We start from the raw sequence: 25214 nt of genomic DNA on the forward strand, positions 1-25214 counted from the left end.
TAACGTATGTGTGTATTGGCAAAGGATGCTGAAGCTAAGGTCGATGTCGTATGTCAACGAGGGGTCCGATTGGCATTAAAACTGCGGGGTGGCGCTGAGAATGTATTGAAATGACGAATTCCGTGACAATCCGGCCCTTCCAGTGATGAAACTGTAGAGTTGTTCACCCGTATGAGCAGCTCGAAGGCGTCGGAATGCGATTGCTCGATGGGTAGGTAAAAAGGAAAGAGGGATCGGTCTGCGGGTGGTCGGTCGGTTGAACGCTGAAGCTCCAGCTACTACCTAACCTAGTAGCCCGGTAAATGATGAAATCGAGCGGGTCTCGAGCTTAGCGGTTGTTCATTTGATCATAGTTCCGGGTTGCAATGTTGGGGAAGCAACGAATATAGACAGCAACGCGACAGATAAGCAAAATGATCCGTACGCGTATACTTGAGTATTATATGACGAGTGGTGGCAATGTTGATATCAGAAGCCAAAGTAAAGATGGTTGATACAGTAAGGTTAGGTGACGCACTCGCTAACGGTGGCCTGAGCGTCAATGTTGCTGAGTCATCATTTTATGCATCTGTTTGAAGCTGTCAACGATGGAAGTTTACGCCATCAGGTTAACTGCCAACAGAAGCGAAACTCTATTTCGTTTGCCTCTTTTCTTATTCTTCTAAATTCTATAACCATCTAACGCTAGATGCTTCCCCTCGTTTGTACTTATTGGACATTGTATTCCAAATCCTCCATCACGCGACATAGCAAACGAATGAGTATTAACGAGGCAACAGACGGCATAAGAATAACTTGTTGTGTGGTACAATCTTATTCAGTAGCCTAAACTGATCTTAACGGTCATGTTTTACGGCGAGATACACGTCAGCAACAACGCGGCTAGATTTTATATACCATGGATTTGGTATAGCAGAAGACTTGACTGTCATTAAAGATAAGTAGTAGTAGTTTATACCGGTTCTTGACTATTTGTTGGATGTCCTAAGTTTAGATCTCATGTCGCATGTTCGTACCTAAGCCTGGTTTGCTAGGTTGGACACGCACTCAATTGCTTAGAGTACTCACAATGCATTGTCGCTTGGAGACAAAACAATGTTCTCGTATTTCGAGTGCTACGAATAATTGTGGACTCGATGAATCATAAGCCTATTCGTCAAGGAAGCGACAGTATTTTCATCACCAACACAAACTTCTGCACCGATGATCTCTTGTAGATATCACCAACAACTCCATGGAACGTAACGCCATCTTGGCCAATCGGAACGAACTCTTCCCTGCAGATCGATCATCCCTCATTTCCCGGGCACTAAACAGAGGTAAGTTGCCCGCTGTAAAAAGCTCAGCGCTTGGGCGGTTAGCGCCCCGTCAAATAGCAACGGTTTATTAGCCGCCGCCCCTTGTTTAAGCATTTTGATATCGAGATTTCCGGAAGCAAACAGCGGAATTGTGTCAGTTGGTTCCTGTAAAACACGCCTCTGAGACTGCAATCGTTTCTTTTTCTTAACAGTCCCGTGACTTCAACACAGTCGAAATGGTCTTCGGCATTGGCCTCTTGGTGCGCCGATACTGCCACGATATTGTGTTGTCCATGCATATGGTGCGGCGCCGAACCAGGATGATCCTCCCAGGATACAGCGCGGAAACCGAACTATCGAACCCTTAGAAAAGAAATCATATTGGCTGATATTCGATCCGGCGCTTAATGGAGGCTAATTCTGCAGACTTAGGTAGTATTGTATCCTTGATGGCCCAGTTATTCTGGTTTCGTGATAATGAACCATTGACCAACATGCATATTTATCTTCTCTTAACAGACTCTCTCCTACTTTACTAAGGAAAATGTTTAATCTCTGAGTCTAGTGCTGTTGGTCCCAACGACTTGCTTGATATGGGAAAGGCAGATGTTCATCGGTTGTAACCATGATATGGTAGTTTTAACGCGACAGTCGCCCGGCATTTGTGTACCTCAATACTCCTCATTCATTTCGTTTCTTCTATCGATTTTGTTCTGTTGCGGGTGGCTGGCCGCTCTTTTCCTATTCTTCTTCCTTAATAATGTCTAGTTGGGAAACGACAGCCCTTCGGCTACAGGGCAATGTGACCGCCGACTCAACACCAAACCCATCCCATAAGAGTCTGCCACCATTACCAAGGCAGAAGGCCAAGGTCAAGACTGTTACAGGTGTAAAAGAAGTTTCTGGGGAAGAAGAAGATGCTAGGACGGAAGGATGGAAACCGCTCTCGCTCTCGACGCCGATTCTACTCGCTGTGATCGCTCTTACGCTCCTCCTCGCCATCGCTGTTGAAACGTTAGCACAACGGAGTGCTTCACAAGGTGGACTGGCACTATCACCAACCCTCGAAGATATTCCCAGCTACGCCAGATTCGCCCATCTCTATGCACCAACTATCATCGCCGTATTTTACAGTATGATATGGAGTTGGATCGATTTGGATGTCAAGCGAATGCAACCATGGTTTGAGATGTCCAAGAAGGACGGTGCAACAGCTGAGAACTCGCTATTCCTGGACTACCAATACGAGTTTGTGGGTTTGGTTCCCTTCAAAGCAGCAAAACAGAAGTACAACTCTATTTCTTAACTGCGCTATCTTATACTAACCAGGTTCTACTAGGCATTGGTTGACATTCTGTGGAGGAACAGCCATGGTAATGGTCTTTTGGCTCCTTACACCCTTACAGAGTGCTTTACTCGGAACTCAAGTTGTCACCGAGACTCAAATTGCAAACATTACATCTCGATCGAATCTTGTCCCTCTGAGTCAACAAGTGACGCTCTTGGATCCTGAGGTATTGAACAACGGCTATGCTGTGGGTTGGTTGGGCCAGCCTTTCCCACCCTTCACAACATCCGAGTACGCTCTGTTACCTTTTCATATCAAAGATAACCCGGCTCCAGCCAAAGTCACTACGAACTGGACAGCCGAAACCATGAAGCTGAGCACGGAACTGACCTGCTGGCCTGCTGACATCCGCCAAAATGAGCCTGAAAAGGCATTATCATTTAGCTTTCTTAACGGCCAGGGCTGTAATACAACTGTCAACATGCGTCGAGCTGTAAACTACACGATGTACTACATGGGCTATTACTCTGATGCGCATGCAGATCTTTACATTGGAAACCCGTATTGCCCGAAAACGGAAAATTCAACACACCAGTTTCTAGCGATCTGGGCAAGGCAAAAAGACATGATTGGGAAGATCGAAACCATACCTTCATATGCTACCCCGAAGTTCCATATATCCGCCATCTTCTGTCAACCAACATATTACAAACAGCGTGTTCTTGCGAGAGTCCAGTCATCTAGTTTGGAACCTGATGACGATTTTATGCAAACTATGGGTCCGAAGGAGTTACTTACCCAGGAGGAGTTTAATTCAACAGCCTTTGAATATCTTTTGGCGAACGGAGTGGCACAGAACATCATTATTCGAGACTATCCCCTCTCTCAAGTGGTCGAACAGCATCCACGACTCAATTCAACTGGACTAACAAAACCCGTTTCTAACATGGTTGGATACGCCCTTGCCGGAAGAGACTTGCCCATTACCGACTATGCGTCCATGGACACTCTTGAGAAGGTATATAACGAGGCCCACCAGTATTTATTCTCGTTGGCTGTGAATCGCCTGCTCACCAACGGCACCGAGATATCCAACAACACTGCATCTGTCGATTACTTCTTGACTGGTGTGGTAGTAAGTAGAGTTTTCGCCACATCTGTCGAGTGTCTCATGGTAGTCATTGCGATATTGACCGGCTTCATACTCTGGATCTGTCGCACATCTCCAAGTCACCTGCCTATGAATCCTTCCTCGATTTCAAAATACCTTGAGATCTTCAGAGACAGTCCGGAGTGTCTTCACGCATTGTCATTACAAGACAGTGCCGACGAAAAGACCTTGTATGAAGAGTTTCGACAAGACCAACTCCGACTAACCTATGATGGCCACATGGAGAGCACTAAAGTCACCCTCGAAAGGTTCATTGGTGACTCAATAAAGCCAGAAGATCATAATGCTGGTTTACAGAAAGGATACTACGACCCAGTTCGACCTTTGCCCCTAAGAAGATGGAGCGGACTGCTCTTTGTCCTGGCTTTGTCTGGTGCAATGGCCGGGCTTTCTTATCTGAAACAGAAAGAGAAAGATCTCAAAGGTAAGGGTTTAAGAATTAGAATCATTGTTCACAGGGAATAATATTGACTCTTTCCAGGATTGCACCGTCCCTCTCAGAACTTCGAAGTTTTGCAGCTGCTGGAGAATTACATTCCAACTGTTTTTGCAACACTTGTCGAACCTTTCTGGGTCCTTCTGAACCGCCTGCTTTGCGTTTTGCAACCTTTTCGGGATCTGTGGCAAGGCAAAGCAGAGGCATCACGAACAATCTCGGCTTCTTATACCTCGATTCCCCCACAGCTGGTTATATGGAGAGCACTGAAGTCGAGACATTTTGTTCTTGTACTCGTTTGTGCAATGGCCTTACTTGGCAACCTTCTTGCTGTCGGTATGGGTTCTCTTTTCAATGAGGCACCCATGTTAGCGGAGTACACGGAAAGCATGTTACCTGCATTTAATGCCAAGTTTGATAACGATTCTGCGTTTGGACTTGATAGAGCTCTACGTCAGGACCTCATCACAACAAGCCAGTACTCTGATCATTACTATATCACAATGGCTAACCTTTCCTCTGACACTACGCTTCCACCATGGGTTTCGAAAGATTACTTTTTCCAGCGATATGATATGTCAAGGCCTACGAAATTCAATTCTCGAGATGTTTACAGTATACCCGCACGAGGATTTGGTGCCACAGCAAACTGCACAGCATTGCCGACTCGACGACTACCAGAATACGACACCCCTCGACCTTGGCGGGATTTCAGAGAAGTGAAGGATGGCGATTGCGGCGATATCATCGATGTCGTCAGTCAGGAAATACGGGAGAATACATTTAATCGTTCTACGGGCATCTCTGCCTTGGAGTTTCTTGGCACTCTTGGGGACGACCAAGGTCCAGTGCGCTGCGCTCGCACCTTGGTCATGGGATGGGCCCGGAACCCTGATGCTGCGAACATAAATGGTACGGTCGATGCCAGTTTCATAACCTGCCGTCCGGTTTTCGAAACGGCATTATTCAACCTCACTGTCAATGCTCAAGGTCACGTACTTTCATATAACAGGACGAGCGAACTCGAACCAAGCCTGGACTACGAGGGCTGGGAAACTCACGTGGATCTCATCTTTCGAAATATCGGTATACAGTGGAAAGGACTGCAATCTCAATGGCACAACGAGTCAACAGCAAGGGATTGGATGAACTATTTCACAGTGCTAAAGACAGGGTCAAGAGATGCTCTTGATCCGCATAACCCACCCCCGGATACCGAAAAGCTGAAGCCTCTGGTCGAAGACATCTACCGGCGTGTTTTTGCGATATTCCTGGGATTGAATGACCAACTGTTCGACACCAAGGACGAAATAAAACCGACGACAGTTGTTCGAAGAACGGTGGAAACTCGAATCTTCATGGAGAACGCCTCTTTCATTATGACAATGACTATTTTGGCTTCTAACGTAGTGGTTGCTATTCTGTTCTACAGTCGAGCTGTTCCCTTCGTCCTACCACGCTTACCAACAACATTGGGATCAGTTCTCGCGTACGTTGCGCCTAGTCGGATTGCCGGACCTGCCTACAAGGCCGTTCCTGGGAACACTTCACGAACCTTCAGTTTTGGGCGATACATAGGAAAAGACGGCGAAGTGCATATTGGAGTTGAAATGGATCCCCACGTCGTGCCAGTAGATCCACTGTCGCTTCAGGCGAAAAGAAGTCTGGTTGACCGGGTTTTCAGAAGAAGATCGCGACCAGAAAATCAAGCTGTAAGGAGTGGTACATGGTTGTAGTACCCATCGTTCTTTGTTTCGAACATGGCTATATTAAGAGGCTATTTAAAACACTTAAATATACTAAATTACGATTCTTTACATCTTTCTATCTCGGTACCAGAAATAAGCAATATGTACATGTGGGCCATTGCAGAATGCCTTTGTCGAAGAAACTTAGTTGCTTGTCAGACACAACTACTGCAGATTTCATAAACTAAGTCTTTCTTGGTTCTCTACATGTTACATGTTGTTGTGAGTCTAATCGATGGCTGTCAGTATAACGAGGATAAGGATATTTTATCACAATTGGCAAGCAGGATAAGTGTTTATCATAGATGATATGTTCTGATTGAGATTCTATATAGAAAAAGGTTTGAGAATGTAAAAGAGAGATCCAGTCCAACGCCTATCCTTCCAAATCCGAGCCCTGTTATACCCAGATTTAACCAACCCTAATTTTTGAATTTGAAGAAAATGTATGTGCTTAAGCACTATGGCGCTGAGAACGGCGCATGTTTCTGTCGCCTCGCTTGACAGCCATGCTGATATCAGCACCTTGACCGGGAGTGCAAGTAACGCCAGAGGAGAGTCCTTGAGAAGGAGTCCATGTGCCGCTAGCACAGCGCTGGAAAGAAGAACCGCCAATGCAATTCCACTCACCCTCAGTTGTGCAGGCACTTCCAGCAGGGAATCCGCTGGAGCCAGAGCCAGAGCCAGAGCCAGAACCGGACTCGGGAGCAGAGCCAGAGTTACCGCCGTTGTTGCCTTCACCGGAGCCGGATCCCTCGTCGGCACCGTTGTCCGGGGTCTCGGGAGTAGCGGGGGCTTGTGTGGCAGAAGGTTGAGAGGCGGCAGGCTTAGAAACTGTGATGAAGGCACCACCGGGAATCTCGGGAGCACCGTTAGATCCATCACCAGAACCTGATCCAGCACCAGGAGCGGGAGTAGTAGCGGGTTGCGTAGGCTGAGCAGCAGCAGGAGTGGAGGGCTCAGCAGCAGGGGTGGAAGGCTCAGGCTCACTTCCTCCTGAGCCTCCGTCAGAACCACCGTCACCGGAACCAGAGCCAGAGCCAGAGCCGGCGGTCTGGCAACCCACGCCCTTAGGGGGGTCAAGCTTGGTCTTGAGCTTGCTCACAGACTTGCCAGGGTTTGGGAATGCAAGATCGGTGTCAGCAAGGGTCTCACACTTGTTGCCAATGTTGGCAACAAACATATCGGGGAGTGAGTCTAGGTGGTCCTTGGAGCCTCCGCTACCTTCGATCTTGACAGCGGCACAGTTCATGTACATCTCACGGTTGCCAACGTGGTTGAACCAGGTCCAAGCAAGAACGTAATCACCGGCAGCCAACTCCTCGGGAATCTTGAAATCGTACTTGTCGGGGGTCTGGAGGTTGGCATTCTCAGGGTAGTTGCCTGCCTGGTTCTTAGCAGGGCAGCCTCCCTCAATAGAGTGGATAACCTTCCAGACAGAGTCCTTGGTAGGGTTCTTGTCGGTAGTGAGAGAGACTTGGCATGAGCCTCCACCGTGGACGGCCGAGCCGATGAATGAGAGTTGCTGAGTGCTGCCAGCCTGGTAGGTGTTGGCAGCAGAGCCATCGTTGACGGCGCCCTTGCAAGGGAAGTTGGAGCCATCAGCCTCGAGGGGACTGTTGTCAGGGCTTCCATAAGGCTTAGGCTCGGCCATGAGCATGTGAGCACTGGCATAAGAAGCCAGAGTGGCAATGGTGAAAGCCTTCGCGAACATTTTGAATGATGGGATAATCTAGGCGTTCCAGACGATAGATTTGATGTTCAAGTAGTGAGATTGTCGTCAAGACAAGAATCGAGTGATATGGGTATAGGACTGAAGAGTCGTAGCTCGATTGTTGGATATGTGAATGAAGGGTCGAATTGCACCAGGCAATACGTGAATGTCGTCGAGACAGATGAAAGGACTAGCCTTTGGAAAGAAAGAAGAAGGAATGGAAGTGTCGTTGAGACGATCTCACTTGGAGGACTGACTGGAGACTTTTGAAGTCGTTGGTGATGAAAAGAAGGTAACACGGAGGAGGAGAGGGCGTCTTATATGGACTTCAGTCCACACAAAGGACTGGCCATGGACGTTCCGAGAGCAGACGTAGAGGCAAGGGGAAATCGCAAGCAGGAGAAACACCTGCGAACGGACGCAGCCGCATGCGCCTCAGAGGCGATCATGGTGGATCAGAAGTCCATAATGTCAGGGAAGCAATAACTTCTAGTAAACGTTCACAGCCACTTAGATTTGTTCAATGCCCTAAGTGACCTTTGTTTCGAAGCAAGCGGAGGCACTAGGACCGGAAGACTAAGAGAGGATTTGCAGCAGGCAACCCATGATAGGTTAAAGATATTGTTTCAAGACTCATCTGGTCACCAAACGAAAGTGTGAGTGGATTAGATCCATGCAACCCCCAGAGAAAAGACGAGGTTCAAGCCCCTGACTAGCGATTCAAGTGTCTGCAAGGGACCTGTCACTGTCCTGCCTGAGAGAGAATTCATGAGTCCGTATAGGAGGCGACAACCAGGGACCTGTCACCCGTTGACGTCTCCCTTGTTCAGCTATTACAAGTCCAGACCCTTGTGCCTTGCGTCGCTTGTCGAAGCGCCTCCTTGTATTACGAGATTTTCGGTACAGTTTTGCATCACGCTTCAATGCAATCGACTCTAGCGTAGGCCGCCCATAGTGGCAAGGGAGCTTAGTCGGTGAAGTAATGATTGGGAGAAGACTCTGGTGGTTGGGGCGCAAGGGACTCCAGTTGTGCGACCACCAATCGGGCCCTGCAGAACCGAGTGCTCGGGAAAGTCGTTGGCTGCGACATGGGGGATTCTAAGCAACCTTGCTTCCAACGTCATGCTATGGGGCACAGACATGACTTCTGTCCTCTTTGCTTTGATATTTTTTGGCATCCAGTCCTGAAAAATCCTTTTCATTATTTGCTTTGTGTAATGAGACCCAAAAGGATTCAGTAATATCTGAACATCTATCAAATCATCTGTCTCAACGATCTGAGCGTATTGTCGAGTCAATGCATTGTTCCGACGGTGTTGTCGTCCCCTGCAGTAACTATCCGTCGTGCTGGGCCATCCATTACGAACAACCCAGCTCTTTTAGAGCGGGGTCCAGATGCCAATCAGGGGGCGATGACAGGGATATAAGGCTGAGCGACATGGGTCATGCCAGGCTATAGTGTCGAAACGGATTAGTGGCTGATGCATCCAGAACCAGTCGGCTGTTCCATTCATGCCAAGATTCAAACAATCATCTCGAATGAGATGAGACCAAGAGGAATTTCATAGATTGCTGCGCACGGAAACACCGCTTGGTCCAAGTTCGCAGGATGGCTGAGGTGATATATCTGGCAGCCCATGACCATGTAAATTGATGCATCTCGAGACTAATAGCAGCGGCACGTATCCGGGCAGCGTGGACCATAATTGCCATCGTATATCGGGTTTTCTGGAGGCCTGCCTTCTTGAGTAATCCCCTGAGCGATCGTCTTCATGTCAGGGGTGCAAGTGCAGATCGTGAACAGGGTAAAATCCTTTCACGTGTGGTAAAGAAGACCTCATTGGATTTGTCTCCTGATACTCCTCCCTCTTTGGGCTCCATTTCCGTATGATGGACTATAACGGCAGGGGGCCGTCCCTTAGACTTGCGCGGTCTTGCGTAGTCTTGCGGAGAGTTTTTTCGTTTTTATTCTCCCTGGTGAAACAGGCATAGTTTCACAACTTGTCTTCATAGTGACAATGAGGATTGTTGCAAACCAATCATGAGTGGAAAGCTTCATTCAGAAGGTGTCAACACCTTGCATAAGTCGAGAATAAAGGCCTCATTGTGACTGCCCTTCTGCAAGGAGGCGTGTATCATGTTTCGCATTTTTTGGTGTTTTGTTGTTTTGGTGTTGATGTTTGGGTGGGGTTGAATTGGTAGGAAAGGCTGGAAAGTCACTGTAGGTAGGCGCCCGGAGGGAACCGAGCTCTTTCCCTTCACAACGTGGCAAGCTGAAAGCAGGAGCCAAGGCCAGTTACTGCGATTGATAGGGTGATTATTAGTGTCGGATCTATCTTCAGAGGTTCACTCAGTGCTTAGATCATTTTGAGGCCAGTGTAAGATTGGTTGCCGCTTGCGTCTTATAGAAGATGACCGCTAAATCCAGGAACTACGAGGATTCGCCTCTCTATTGGATCTATCTGGCGCATCATGACACTGGCGCCAGGTACAGCTGTTTCCGGATTGGATGTAAGCAAGATGCTGAGAACGTCGAAATATTAGTCCTATTTCCTTATGCTCTAGTTTAGTTATCACCAATAGCGAGCTGTGAATAGTCGCTGTAATACCTTCACCGACCGTTTTTGCTCTCTTAGTCAGATAAGCTGATGAGTTAGGCAACTTTAGGCCTGGAATTCTCGTGACTTTGACAGCCTGCAGCCCAACCAACAGACCTGGAGAAAGGCCACCTCGAGCCAGGGGTCATCGTCTATCGGACAATCGGACGAAACACGGCGAATCTTTGGGTCGTATCTTCCCTGCAAAATAATATGGAACCAAGATCATGGTCAGGGTTCTGTGAATTTTCCAAGTTCAGATGATCTTCAGCTTGGACTCGGGGGATTCGCCAACTATGTTTGAAAGTCCGTATCAGAGCACCGACCATATTAATTCTCCATTCAATATCCACGCAATGGCCCAGTGCTGATCTTATTCACGATCCTAAGCCTAAACATAAATGCGCAGTGCCCTTTATAGTAGCCGCGTAACCGTGTGGCGTGAAACAGTCCCCCAGTTGGCAGGATTCCACCTGTTACTCTTGATCCAAGTGCCGACACTGACATTAAATCCGCCATCCGACAGCTTCACTGCGAACTCTCAGCCACATTTCAGATAGATTGCCACTAGTCCAGTACAGTACCATCATAATTCGCCTAAGATATCCGATTAGACAATTGTTAGTTTCGACTTACACGAACAAGGACACTTCACCACCTGTTACCTGTAGGATCTGCCGTATCGTTTCGTCAACAGGCAAACACAATGCAAGAAGAACCGCTTAATCCTTCATCAAACCTATGAGGAACGTCTCGAGATTACCAATTTTTCTATGTTCAAGCTTGCACCTTCATCACCTTCATGAATTTCCATTATCGCAGTATACTCCACTCGGTGTACAATTGGGCCCGGGCCATAGTGAGCTGTCTTACAAGGGCGTTCCAGAGAGCTGGAACGTCTTAGCCGCCGAGGAAGTGGCCTGTTCCAAGACTCTGGAACCATGAGTTGGACAGCTGCACTGCTGTGTTGTCTCTCTTTTTTTAAACAGGCCTGGGCGCTTGCACTGAGTTGGGGAACAATGATTTGTCTATTTGATGCCCGTAGGGCTGTCACGCTATGAGGCCTATTCTGTCATCGCACTTGAGAACCATCCCATCGGTAGCGAGGTCTGAAGATCCTCTCACCGCCAGCATCTCAAGACTTATCATTCTGCGGCCAAATAAGTAACCGACTGCTGATACTTCGCAGGCGCTTGCAGAAACACGCGCCTATCTTGAAGTCATCATTGGCAGTTTCCTCCAGAATATCTATTCTATCGCATCGTCAGCGTTGGGCATGAGTATGGCATGACTCAAGTCACCTTAATCGAAGACCAAGCCAGTTCGGGTCCAATTCTTCATCTTCATCTGTCGGAACTCCTCAAAGTCCCACTCCCGCTTTTCGAGATGCTCCGGTGAGTTGAAAACGTAGACGGTTGTGTCCTTGTACTCGCCCTTGTCGCTGCCAGCACCGTCCTTATTCAGTAACTTGACTTTGACGTTTGCCTTATCATACTCAGATCCCTCAAACATATCGAGCTTTCCCACGTTGGCGTCAGTGAGTCCAGTAACATAAACACCGCGGACAGTATGACCCTTTTCGGGGACAACAGCAGGGTAATCCGCATGTCGAACTCGGTGACGACAGTAGCCCTCGAGAATCGCAGGAGTGAATTTGTGCATGTCTTTTATGACCTGAGGAGGGTCTTTCTGACCATAGCAGACAGTGAAAAAGACCTCGGGGGCCATCTGTTACAAGATGTTAGGTCCAGTCGCTGCTGTCATAGGCTGTACTCAGATCATGGATGAACCTACCAAAGTGCCTGTTATGTATAAATTAGCTCACTATTTGCAGATCTATAGTATCGGGATGGAGTTTACCGTAGAAAAAGGCTGTGTAATCACCACTCATTGTGTCGACTATGATGTATGGTTAAAGATAAGGTCGTCGTGAAATGCACTTCTCAATGTTACATGAATGATCATCTGGTGGATGAGTGCCTACCCTATTCTTGTACGCTTGGTCTAACGTTGGGCTACGATTCTGTCCATATGGGGAAAGCAATCAGTGGGGCAATCATTAACATCCATTTGTACGGATACAATCGCGATCAAGATTGCGAAAACGATGGAAATCAATACAAGTTTCTACACTTCACTATATCTTTCTTGACCCACAGTGTGGCGGTCTGAATAGAGAATCAGTCGAAGTTGTGTGAAATGCGGCTTCTCGAATCAATCATTCGAGGACACTTGGCTCGGTAGCATGGGAAGTTTAACATGAACAAAGCTCAAGGCACAGCTGCTGACAGAAATAAATTCAATTTAAAGCCAGAGTGGATGTGTTTATAGAGCCTGATTAAAACTCGACCTACGTACAGTAGAATAGGTAGATACTTGTATCAAGTACAGAATAAATGTAATGCTCTGTGACAACTTTCCTTGAACTGATGCACTTGGATACATCGTCGCTGAGCAGCCGATAAGATAAGTGATTAGATAAAGCACTTTCGAAGCTACGCTAGAAGCTTGTTGGGCTTTATGATTGGCAGTGGAAGCAACGCTAATGCCGGTAAAACTTTGATACGGACTTAGCGTCAGTGGAATTGGTGACCGCACCCCCCAGCTTAGTCGTTCTCGTAATTTTCAACGCGACGGCCCTTCACGTCTACGTCTACTTTCAAGCTTGCCTTATATTCACCAAACACTCTCGTTCATCAACCTCCAGAACCTCAACAAGCCGCCGCCACTTTAACGCCCCGCCAATTGCACAGACGTCTCTGTGAAAACTCAGCAATTTATATCGTCACGACTTTTCTAATCGCCCCTTAATAAAGCCGATCGCGCCGGGCGAACATATATAACTGGAAGCTCCTTATCCCAGCCTTGAGAGGATCACCACTTAAACAACCCTTTCGCGGATGGCAAATTGAATCGCGTCAAGTGGACGCCGATAATGCAGCAATGTCGGGTACCACTATAGATGATGTCGTTAAGCGACTTAGTACTGTCGATATCGGTATGGCCTCCTCAACCCCTCCATGATTGCTGTCGCATGTCTTTTCAATGTCGATTGCTAACCATCATTACTCTAGATGTAAGACTCAAGCTTGAAGCCGCAACGACGTTGCGCGACAGCTTGGATCACTATACCAGTGGACAAATATACCCTCCTTTCCTGAAAAGGTTGATGCCCATTTTCATGGGCATTCTAAAAGGACCATGCACTTTCCAAAGCAACTCACCCGAGCAGAAACTCCGAATGGTCATACTCGAAGTCCTGCACCGATTACCTACCCAACCCGCCCCTCCCGAACCGTTCGAGCCGTACGCAGAAGAGACCGTCGATTTGTTGATGCAGCTTGTACGAACCGATAACGAAGAGAACGCAACAATATGTGTCAAAATAATATCGGACATCATGCGCCACCAGCACAAGGTCTTGCAGGGCAAAGTGCAGCTCTTCCTCACTCTTATACAAGAGCTCTTTGAACAGATGGAGAAGGTCGTCCGAGAGCAACTTGACAATGCCCCCCACAATGCGCCATCACAACCTGGTGCACCTTCGACACCCGGAAACTCGCAGAACTTCCAATCACCGAGGCCAGGATCACCCGTCGCTTCTGTTAACGAACTTGGAGCAGACCCTCAGCAACAAAATCGTCCACTGTTGAAGGGAATGCAGTCTTTCAAGGTCCTATCAGAATGTCCGATCATCGTGGTATCGATCTTCCAGGTTTATCGAAACACAGTGCAACAGAACGTCCGGAAATTCGTTCCTCTCATCCAGAATGTACTGTGCCTTCAAGCTTCAGCTCAGCAGGAAGCGCATGCTGCTGCCGCGGCCAAAGGAACAATCCATACTGGAGTGAGCCCTGCCATCAAGAACCGAGTCGCTTTTGCCGATTTCATCACTGCACAAGTCAAGACTATGAGCTTCCTGGCATATCTTCTTCGCCAATACGCCTCACACTTGAATGACTTTCTGCCTCGTCTGCCGGACATCGTCCTTAGGCTGCTAAAAGACTGTCCCAGAGAGAAGTCTGGCACACGAAAGGAACTAATAGTCGCGATTCGTCATATCATTAATTACAATTTCCGCAAGATCTTTATTCCCAAGATTGACGAGCTTTTAGATGAGCGCACGCTAACTGGAGATGGACTTACTGTACACGAAACCATGAGGCCCCTGGCGTACAGTATGCTTGCTGATCTCATTCATCATGTCCGAGACTCTCTTAAGCCAGAGCAAATCAGGAAGACTGTTGAGGTCTATACCAGAAATCTTCAAGACAACTTCCCTGGCACAAGCTTCCAGACTATGAGCGCGAAACTTCTCCTGAATATGGCCGAATGTATTGCAAAGCTTCCTAACAAGGTTGACGCAAGACACTATCTCATTATGATTCTCAATGCTATCGCAGATAAGTTTGCGGCCATGAACCGACAGTATCCCAATGCTGTGAAACTCTCAGCTCTCTACCGCGAACAGATGAAAGCTGGCACTCCGGAGACCTATTTGGCTGATCAGGATAGCCCTCCTGACTGGGATGAGACCGACATCTTCTCCGCAGTTCCGATCAAGACCTCTAACCCACGAGACCGAGGCGCCGACCCCGTTGTTGACAACAAATTCCTTTTCCGCAATCTGATGACCGGTCTTAAGAACACATTCTACCAATTGAGGACATGCAACGTCGGGTCACCTATCGATGCGCAGAACGCGCCCACCCACTGGCAGGATGTATCCTATGGATTCACAGCCGAGGAGGTCAAGGTCATTATCAAGCTTTTCCGCGAGGGCGCCTATGTTTTCAGGTACTACGAGATTGAGAAGCCAGCTACGGAGTCTCAATACATGTCACCAGTAGAGTACATGGCCAACTTCTATATGGTTTCGTGCAGCAAGGAGGAAAAGGACCTGCTTGAGACTTTCGCCACGGTCTTCCATGCCATCGATCCGGCCACTTTCCACGAGGTGTTTCAGCAAGAGATCCCACGCCTTTACGACATGATTTTCGAACACACAGCGTTGTTGCATATACCCCAGTTTTTCCTTGCTAGTGAGGCGACTTCTCCCAGCTTTTGTGGTATGCTCTTGCAATTCCTTATGGAGCGGATTGATCAGGTTGGGTCTGCCGATGTCAAGAAGTCGTCTATTCTGTTGAGGCTTTTCAAGCTGGCATTCATGGCAGTCACCTTGTTCGCCAACCAGAACGAGCAAGTTCTACTACCCCACGTTGTCAACATTGTCACCAAATCTATTGAGTTGTCGACAAAGGCAGAGGAGCCCATGAATTACTTCCTCCTCCTGCGTTCGCTGTTCCGCAGTATTGGTGGTGGTAAATTCGAGCAGCTCTACAAGCAAATCCTGCCTTTGCTTGAAATGCTCTTGGATGTACTCAATAACCTCCTGATGGCCGCCCGAAAGCCAAGTGAGCGTGACTTGTACGTGGAGCTATGTCTCACTGTCCCGGCACGACTTAGTCATTTGCTGCCGCACTTGAGTTTCCTCATGCGCCCACTTGTTGTTGCGCTTCGTGCAGGAACAGAACTCGTTGGACAGGGCTTAAGAACATTGGAGCTGTGCGTTGACAATCTTACCGCCGACTACCTTGATCCCATCATGGCGCCTGTCATCGATGAGTTGATGACTGCCCTCTTTGACCATCTCAAACCCCATCCTTACAGTCACTTTCACGCTCATACTACAATGAGGATTCTTGGTAAACTTGGTGGCAGAAACAGAAAGTTCATGACCGGAGCCGTACCGCTTGCCTACAAGGAGTATGCCGACGATCCGTCTGGCTTTGATCTGAGGTTGCTTGGGTCTAAGAAGGATAGAGCATTCCCTGCCGATATGGGAATCGACTTTGCTATCTCGAAGCTCATGGAATTCCCCAAGGCAACCAAGAATAACCACAACAAGCAATACGATGGCTACTACAAGAAGCAAGCCTTGCACTTGATCAAAGCTCAACTGAAGCTGCGCATCGGCTATGACCAGCTTCCAGACGACCTGCCACGCCTTGTACGGCTTCAAGCCGAGGACCTTGTAGCAAGAAGATACGAGATCAACTCTGCCAGTTTCGAGGTTTCTGATCGTGAGCGGTCTATTCCCAAGAAGGAGAGTGAGGATTTGGTTGTAAAGCGACTCCTCAAGGCCATTATGTTTGCTCACTCTTTCCCCGAGTTCAAGGAAGAGGCGAGTGCATTTTTGCTGAACGTCTGCAAACATTTTGCCATTATTGAAATTGGCAGAGCTTTGGTGGATTTGAAGCGAAACTTTAGCCCTTTTGACCCCAATGCCGGCGAAGGCCCTCTGCACATTGATACGCGCAACCTTTCTGATGCTATCGTCGAGTCGTTAGCATCTGATCACCCTGATGTACGAGAGGCAGGCAAGAGTGCGATTCGGGAAATGTACGACTCTACAGCAATTATCTTTGGCTCGGAAAGCGACGTTGGTAAACTCCCATTCTTTAGCCATCTGAGCAGCACGTTCTGCCACAGCTGCTACGAAGAGGAGTGGTTCACCAAGACTGGTGGTAGTCTGGGAATCAATTATTTGCTCACCGAGCTTGACTTTGGCGACACGTGGATCACCTCCAAGCAAACCGAGTTCATACGTGCCCTGACCTATGTAGTCAAGGACATGCCTCAAGACCTTCCTGAAAAGACACGTTGCCTGGCACAAACGAGTCTGGAGGTTCTCCTGGAGCGTATCACCAAAGACATCACAAAGGAAGATGCACTGCCTATCGCACAGCAACAAGGTCAACCGCCAAGTGCTCAACCTAAGCAGCCCCGACTTTCCCAGATCTGTCAACAATTCGGAAATGATCTTTATCACATGAACAAGCACGTTCGCGAGACAGCAAAGCACTCACTCGACCTAATTGCCAAGGCCGCGAAATGTGAGGTTTGGGAGCTGCTCGAATCTTGCAAGGATAAGATCCTGCAGCCCATTTTTGCTAAGCCATTGCGAGCGTTGCCATTCAGCATCCAGATTGGCTACATCAACGCCATGACGTACCATATGGGCTTGAAGAATGACTGGGTTCCATTCGACGAGAATCTCAACCGTCTTCTCATGGAATCTTTGGCTCTTGCGGATGCTAGTGACGAATCCCTGGCCAACAAGCCTGCAGAGTTTCGTACGCATGAGCATATTGTCAACCTGCGAGTCTCGTGTATCAAACTCCTAACAACTGCCATGACCTTCGAGGAGTTCTCGAACCAGCCTACGAAGACTAAGATTCTCGGCGTCTTCTTTAAGTGTTTGTACTCGGAATCAAAGCCCACCATCACTGCTGCGAATGATGCTTTGAAGTCAGTTCTATCGGTAGACAGGCGTCTTCCTAAGGAACTTCTTCAGGGTGGTCTTCGACCAGTGCTGCAAAGCCTCTCTGATCCTAAGCGCCTTAGTACGGCGGGTCTTGACAATCTATCTAGGTTGTTGAAGCTGCTCACATCTTACTTCAAGGTCGAGATAGGTGCTCGTCTACTAGAACAAATCGACTCGATAGTCGAGCCTAGTGCTTTGCAGCAAATATCTTTTACCTTCTTCGACCAGCATCCTCAAATGAAGATCATTACTGCTATTCTGAATATCTTTCACTTGCTACCCGCCCCCGCTGAAGCTTTCAAAGAACGCTTGATCGATTGCTTCCTTGGACTCGAAGAAAAGCTACGCCGGACTCAGCTTAGCCCCTTCCGCCTTCCCATCTACAGATACATGAACAGATACTCAAAGGAGATATGGGCTTACCTTTTCGGCAAAGTGGAAGACCTCAAGTATGGACGACTATTGGCACAGGTCCTGGGTCATCCTGACAGCCAGGCTTTGCGAGAGGTTGCAACCGAGAATATTGATAATCTGGTCACCCGTTGCAACGAGTTGATAAGTCAAAACAACGAGGCCAAGTTCATTGCCATGGTCAACGCAATTCACATCTTTGAGTCTCTCAGCCAATTCCCTAACGCGGAGAAGTGGATGGACAAGAAGGAGCATCTCGACTGGCTTAAGAACATTGGCAAGGAACTGGAGAAGCATCTTCGTCAGCATACCCTTCCAGCTCACCTCCGACTACCGGCGTACCAAGCTGCGGAGCAACTCATGACTATTCTTGTCAAGTCACTTGAGAGGGCACCAAAAGACTTGGATCCTCTTTTCAACCTGATCGAATGCGTTACTTCTGATGAGCTTCGCAATACGCAGGAGCTTTTCTCTTTTATCTACAGGAGAATTATCTGCAGTGACGCGGTCGACTTCTGGAAGACAACAGTACTTCGCTGTCTGGACACTTACTCCGGCAAGTCTGCATCGAATAAGATGAAGTACTTCCTGTTGCATTACATTGTCAACCCGATCGTCGCTATGGATGTCATGCGCAACTGGGGTCATCTTGACCAGAACAGAAGTCCTCGACTAATGGACAGAGCTGTCATTGATGCTGTGAGCAGCAAAATCTGGAAGGTTCACCCAGAAATGACGATGGATGACCAAGCACAGCCTGGCATTGACCACACTCGTTACGAGGTCTTGCAGCTTTCTGCAATGCTGGTCAAGTACTATCACACCCCTCTTCAAGATGCCAGGAAAGACATCATTAAGTTCGGTTGGACCTTCATCCGCTTAGAGGATGTGATCAACAAACATGCCGCTTATGTGGTCATTGGTTACTTCATTGCGCACTACGAGACTCCTCCGAAGATCGTGACTCAGGTGTATCTATCACTCTTGAAGGCGAACCAGAACGAGGGCCGCGCTTTGGTAACACAAGCGTTGGAACTTATTGCGCCTATGTTGCCAAAGCGATGCGGACTCGGCCAGAATGAGCGTAACGCGCCTTGGGCAGTTGCGCCTCGTCGAATCCTTGCAGATGAAGGACAAAACGCCCAGCAGATGACGAGCATCTTTCATTTCCTCGTTCGGCACCCGGATCTTTTCTACGAAGCTCGAGATAAGTACATCAGCTTGATGATTACTTCGTTACGGAAACTTGCCACTCCACAAAATGCATCTCATGAGTCCAAGAGACTTTGTCTCAATATGATGTGGCTCATCTGGATATGGGAAGAGCGACGCGTTGAAGGAAAGTCCTCTGCATCTGGTTCAAGGGCCCTCTCCCTGTCTCCCAACACGAAGAAGAGGAAGGCAGATGGAGAACAAGCGAATACCTCCCAGGCTCCAGCGCGAGTCGAGTACCAGATCCCGCCCCTGTACCGGCTCAAGATGATTAAGTACCTGGTCGAATTTATTGCTCAACTGAATGAGCGCTATGAACTCCCTTCAGCCAAGCCAAGAGATCAAGTCTCGTCATCGATTCCTCCAGTGCCATTGGCGCTTACCGACCTTTGTAAGAAGGCGATGAAGCTGCTTTACAACTTGGTGCAGCCACAGTACTGGGGTGATCTTGACCTGGACTTGTTCCCTAATGTCACACATGTAATTTTGGCAAGCGAGCGGACTCAGACCATCCTTACCGCTGATCCTTCCGACAAGGAAAAGTTCGACGAGAAGTTCCTCACCAACATCATCAACACCCTTCAAGTCGTTCGCATTGTACTCAACTCTAAGTCGGACGAATGGATTCAGAAGAACATGCCATCTATCCAGAAGGTGTTAGAAAAGTGCCTCAAGTCGGAGAACCCCGAAATTCAGGACTGCCTCCATCTCTCTGACAAGAAGTTCGACGACAACCGCGAGCTGCGATCAATCATCAAGCGCATCCTTGATTCTGTGCCTGATGACACCCCCATGGAAGATGCTGACGCTGATGGCGAGACTGAGACACAGACATCAGAGATCGTCGCCTACCTGTCTCAGCTTGCGACGGAAGCAATGAATAGCAGCAATTATACTTCGGGTGTGAACATTCTTTGGTCTCTTGGTCAGCGAAAGCCCAATGTCATTGATCAACATATTCCGTCACTGATGAAGGCACTTCAATCCAAGCATGCTAAAGAGCACGTGCAGCACTATAATGCTGTAGCAAACCAGGCTGCTGGCGTGAACAACAGGAACCAAGACCCCAATACTCCGAGCGGGGAGATGTCTGCTTATGATCTTGAAATCCAGACAAAGATCATGATCAAGGAGATACAGGTTGTCGCTCTTCAGATGGAGGTTCTGGGTGATTCTCGTCGGCCTTTCCTCAGCGTCCTCGCAACTCTGGTGGAAAAGTCCATGTCTATCGAACTCTGCGAAGAGATTTTGAACATGGTTGAAGGATGGGTATTCCGTTCAGAAGGCACATGGCCAACCCTTAAGGAGAAGACGGCCGTTCTTCATAAGATGCTATCCTTCGAGCACCGACAGGACCCAACCATGCTGTCCAAGTTCCTGGACCTCGTCATTCGCATTTACGAGGACCCTAAGATCACGCGCACCGAACTCACAGTCCGTATGGAGCATGCATTCCTTATCGGTACCCGTGCAGCAGACGTTGAGATGCGCAACCGCTTCATGGCCATTTTCGACAAGAGTCTGTCTAAATCGGCCAGCGCTCGTCTATCCTACGTTCTCACCTCACAAAACTGGGATACACTCTCCGACTCGTACTGGCTTGCCCAAGCTAGTCATTTATTGCTGGGTGCCGTGGAGACAAATGCCAATATTCAGCTCTACCAGTCCGATTTCAAGACAATGCCCATTTCTCGCTTGCTGACCATGTTCACCAAGGAAATGGAGGCCCGAGAACCCACAACCATCATTGATGACAAGTTTGAGTCTTTCATGGCTACTCATCGCCGCTTCGTGATGGAACTTGGTGACACCAAGGTGAAGGATGTGATTGAACCACTGGCACAACTCCAACACGTCGACTCCCAGCTTGCCCATAACCTCTGGGTGACCCTTTTCCCAATCTATTGGTCCTCTGTTGCAAAGGATGACCGAGTTGATTTGGAACGTGGTATTGTGGCCCTCCTCACCAAGGACTACCACAGCCGTCAAATCGACAAGCGACCCAACGTGATTCAGTCAATCCTCGACGGTGCTGCCAAAACCTGGCCCGAGTGCAGGATTCCACCACACGTGCTCAAATACGAGGCAAAGACATACGACGCCTGGTACACGGCTCTGATCCAACTGGAGAATGCCGCCATCAAACCTCAAGTCGAGTCGGCTACTGTTCGTGAGAGTAACCTCGACGCTCTTGTCGAGCTCTACGCCGCACTTCAGGAGGACGATTTGTTCTATGGTACGTGGAGGCGACGATGCCAATTCGTTGAAACCAATGCCGCTCTGTCTTACGAGCAAAACGGCATGTGGGACAAGGCCCAGAAGCTGTACGAGAACGCTCAAATCAAGGCCAGAACAGGCGTGATACCATTCTCTCAAGCTGAGTACATGCTCTGGGAGGACCACTGGGTTCTATGTGCCCAGAAACTGCAACAATGGGAAATCCTCCAAGACTTTGCCAAGCACGAGAATTTCCAGGACCTTCTTCTTGAGTGCGCTTGGCGAAATACGGACATGTGGCAGGATGAACAACACCGGGAGGCTTTGGACAACATTATTAAGGGTGTAATGGATGCTCCAACACCCCGCAGAGCCTTCTTCCAATCCTTCATGTCACTTCTCAAGTTCCACAATGGCCAGGAACCTACCACCGATTTTGCGCGTGTCTGCGACGAAGCAATCCAGCTCTCGATTCGCAAGTGGCACCAACTGCCTGAGCGCTTGACCAACGCTCATGTTCCTCTTCTCCAGAACTTCCAACAGTTGGTTGAGCTCCACGATGCCAGTGTTATCTGCCAAAGTCTTGCCAACACCAACCAGACTAACCTCGACGTTAAGTCTGGTGAGCTTAAGTTGCTTTTGGGCGCGTGGCGTGACCGCTTGCCCAACGTTTGGGACGATATCACTGCTTGGCAAGATCTTGTCACTTGGAGACAGCATATTTTCAGTCTCATCAACCAAACGTATCTGCAGTTGCTGCCTCAACAGGGCGCACAGAACGCGGGAGGAGCTAGTTCCTTTGCCTATCGGGGCTACCATGAGACTGCCTGGATCATCAACAGATTTGCTCATGTTGCCCGTAAGCACAACCTTCCCGAGGTCTGCATTAACCAGTTGAGCCGCATTTACACCCTTCCCAACATTGAGATCCAGGAAGCTTTCCTGAAGCTTCGCGAACAAGCCAAGTGTCACTACGAAAATCCCGAGGAGCTTTCCAGCGGTCTGGACGTAATCAACAACACGAATCTCAACTACTTCAGCCCGCCTCAGAAAGCCGAGTTCTACACTCTTAAGGGAATGTTTTTGGAGAAGCTCAAACAAAAGGATGAGGCAGATTCAGCTTATGGAACAGCGCTGTATTTCGACATCGGTGCTGCAAAGGCTTGGGCTGAATGGGGCTACTTCAACGATCGTAAATTTAAGGAAGACCCTACGGACTTGAATGCGGCACGCCAGGCGCTTACCTCATACTTGCAAGCCGCAGGGAGCTACAAGAACGCTAAATCGCGAAAGCTTCTTGCCCGAATTCTCTGGCTTCTTAGCTTGGATGACTCTAAGGGTACCATTGCAATGGGCTTCGATGATTTCAAGGGAGAAACACCTGTGTGGTATTGGATCACGTTTATTCAACAACTGATCACGGGTCTCGGTCACAAGGAAGCGCCTCGCGTCTTCCAGCTCCTTCTCAAGATCGCCAAATCTTATCCTCAGGCGTTGTACTTCCAGCTCCGAACCAACCGTGAGGATTTGTTGGTTATCAAGAAGAACCAGGAAGCCAGGGACAGGCAAGCCAGACAACGCGCGCAATCGACCAACTCTAACGGAAAGGCAAGCGCTTCCCCGTCTATGGCCAAGCAGGAACCTCCTAGGCCTGGGACATCATCTTCTCGTCCCGGGACTGCAAACGCGGCGGACGGCACACCGGTTAAGGCCGAGGGCGAAGCCAATGGTACCCCAGCACCTACCAACGGACAAACTCCTGATCCCTCCAAGGCTGCACAAAAGCCAACACCTCAACCTGGACAGCCCGGACAGCCCCAAAAGAAACCTCCGTGGGACTACACTGAAGAGGTCATGTCAGTTCTCAAGACGGCTTTCCCACTCTTGGCCCTTTCGATGGAGACAATGGTGGATCAAATTCAGAAGAACTTCAAGTGCCCTCCTGATGAGGATGCCTACCGACTGATTGTCGCCCTTCTCAATGACGCTCTGGCGTATGTTAGTCGAACACCTCCTTCTTTTGCTAAGAGCGTCAAGCTTCCGGCGGCAACCGAACTAAACATTACTCGCTTCGCCGAAACGATACTACCAAGCCACATCAAGAAGTCGTTCGAGCAAGATTTCGTCACTGTCAAGCCGACAATGTATGAGTACATCTACAAGTTGCGTCGTTGGCGAAACAAGTTTGAGGAGAAGTTGGACCACAGAGTGCCTCGCGCCTCACTTGAAAACTTCTCCCCTCATCTGAGCGAGTTCAGATATAGCAAGTTCGACGAGGTCGAAGTCCCCGGCCAATACCTGCAACATAAGGACAAGAACCAGGACTTCATTCGTATCGATCGCTTCCTGCCAAATATCGATCTTGTTCGATCTATCAGTGCGTCTTATCGCCGTATCAAGATGCGTGGACATGATGGCAGCATTCACACATGGGCCATTCAACACCCTGCAGCCAGACACTGCCGACGAGAGGAGCGTATCTTGCAGCTTTTCCGGTCGCTCAACCAGACACTGGGCCGTAAGAAGGAGAGCCGACGTCGCGATTTGCAGTTCACGATACCGATTATGGTTCCATTCGCACCACACATTCGACTTGTTCAGGAAGACACGTCCTACACTACACTGCAAGGAGTTTATGAGGATCATTGTCGTAACATGGGCATGTCAAAGGATGATCCTGTTTTGTTCACCATGGAGAAGCTCCGGGGTGCCCTCGAGAGTAAGAGCTCGGTAAGTTTTTCGAGCAAGCATCACTGTTTTGCAATCACTGACAAACAACAGAACAAACCTGAGCAGGCAGCAACAGCTCGATTGGAGGTGTTCAACGCCATCCAAGAGAAATGGGTTCCATCCACAGTGGCAATTGAGTACTTCCAGAAGGTGTTCCCACAGTTTGCCGAGTTCTGGCTGTTCCGTCGCCAGTTCTCATACCAGCTTGCGGCGTTGACATTTATCACGTACATTATGTACATGCACAACCGTTACCCGCAGAAGATTAATATCTCCAGGGCCACGGGTAAGGTTTGGGGGTCTGAAATGATGTCCTACATGAGCGCCAACAAACCCTTTTTCCACAACCCAGAGCCGGTACCATTCCGACTCACGCCCAACCTTCAAACACTGATGGGACCACTCGCTACTGAAGGCATCTTTGCATGCTCATTGATGGCTATTGCACGATGCTTGACGGAGCCTGAGTACGAGTTGGAGCACGCGCTGACATTGCTCGTGCGTGATGAGATGCTGTTCTGGTTTACAGGCAGCCATAGAAACGGAGCTATTACGGAGAGTCAACTTAGGGATTCTGTGCAGGTCAACAGCGACTCGATTGTCAAGCGGGCACTCAGCCTGGCCCACAACCCTGTTGGCAACTTGCCTGCAAACCAGACGGTGATTGATGCTATCGCTAAGGCAGTCAACCCTATGAACTTGGCACAGTGCGATGCTTTGTGGATGCCGTATCTGTAAGGCACAGTATGACTTTATACCATATAATTCGGAGAAATGGAGGATGATTGCGTTGAGGGCTGGCATGGTCTTGGACTTTGAGCACGGCGTTGGGGGATAATGGGAGAGATGCTATTTTTGGGGCTGAGACAGCTGGGAAAAGTTGTACACATATATGCATGGTTTACTTGGAGAGACAAGTCAAGCAAGATATCACTTTAGTTATGCTTTTAGACTGCAACAGCTAAGCATTTGTATTTCCTGCTTAATTAATCACTCAATTGTTAATCCGATCAACTCGTCGTGTGCTCGTGTGCTTCCGTGATGATGATATCTTGGACTTTAACA

The 25214-nt window shown here is 48.7% G+C and overlaps 4 protein-coding genes across 4 annotated transcripts; 2 read left to right on the top strand and 2 right to left on the bottom strand.

Annotated features, from left to right (window-relative positions):
* Window positions 1-2058: 2058 nt before the first annotated feature.
* On the top strand, window positions 2059-5929 carry B0J16DRAFT_262795 (uncharacterized protein; the record flags this gene model as incomplete). Its single annotated transcript, XM_046123316.1, has 3 exons — window positions 2059-2585; window positions 2638-4181; window positions 4239-5929. 3 exons carry the CDS (start codon window positions 2059-2061, stop codon window positions 5927-5929), a joined length of 3762 nt encoding a protein of 1253 aa, XP_045986037.1.
* Window positions 5930-6234: 305 nt separating this feature from the next.
* B0J16DRAFT_54613 (uncharacterized protein) lies at window positions 6235-7815 on the bottom strand. Its single transcript, XM_046134038.1, has one exon. The coding sequence runs from the start codon at window positions 7653-7655 to the stop codon at window positions 6396-6398; it is 1260 nt and encodes a 419-aa protein (XP_045986038.1). The 5' UTR covers window positions 7656-7815; the 3' UTR covers window positions 6235-6395.
* Window positions 7816-11223: 3408 nt separating this feature from the next.
* On the bottom strand, window positions 11224-12236 carry B0J16DRAFT_332391 (AIG2-like family-domain-containing protein). Its single transcript, XM_046126706.1, has 4 exons — window positions 12113-12236; window positions 12047-12054; window positions 11554-11980; window positions 11224-11505 (listed from the first exon to the last, which is right to left on the bottom strand). Exons 1-3 carry the CDS (start codon window positions 12141-12143, stop codon window positions 11555-11557), a joined length of 465 nt encoding a protein of 154 aa, XP_045986039.1. The 5' UTR covers window positions 12144-12236; the 3' UTR covers window positions 11224-11505; window position 11554.
* Window positions 12237-12897: 661 nt separating this feature from the next.
* B0J16DRAFT_54705 (uncharacterized protein) lies at window positions 12898-25161 on the top strand. Its single transcript, XM_046134039.1, has 3 exons — window positions 12898-13250; window positions 13327-24149; window positions 24201-25161. The coding sequence occupies exons 1-3, from the start codon at window positions 13196-13198 to the stop codon at window positions 24885-24887; spliced, it is 11565 nt and encodes a 3854-aa protein (XP_045986040.1). The 5' UTR covers window positions 12898-13195; the 3' UTR covers window positions 24888-25161.
* The last annotated feature ends 53 nt before the right edge of the window (window positions 25162-25214 follow it).

Source organism: Fusarium flagelliforme (genome assembly GCF_020744385.1).
Source record: "Fusarium flagelliforme strain FIESC 12 MPI-CAGE-AA-0113 chromosome Unknown B0J16scaffold_2, whole genome shotgun sequence".
Taxonomy (NCBI): Eukaryota; Fungi; Ascomycota; class Sordariomycetes; order Hypocreales; family Nectriaceae; genus Fusarium; species Fusarium flagelliforme.

Coding starts and splice junctions, on each gene's coding strand:
- B0J16DRAFT_54613 (XM_046134038.1), bottom strand. CDS start 7,655: ATGTTCGCGAAGGCTTTCACCATTGCCACTCTGGCTTCTTATGCCAGT.
- B0J16DRAFT_332391 (XM_046126706.1), bottom strand. CDS start 12,143: ATGAGTGGTGATTACACAGCCTTTTTCTACG.
- B0J16DRAFT_54705 (XM_046134039.1), top strand. CDS start 13,196: ATGTCGGGTACCACTATAGATGATGTCGTTAAGCGACTTAGTACTGTC. Junction 13,251..13,326: donor ACTTAGTACTGTCGATATCG/GTATGGCCTCCT, acceptor TCATTACTCTAG/ATGTAAGACTCAAGCTTGAA. Junction 24,150..24,200: donor CCCTCGAGAGTAAGAGCTCG/GTAAGTTTTTCG, acceptor GACAAACAACAG/AACAAACCTGAGCAGGCAGC.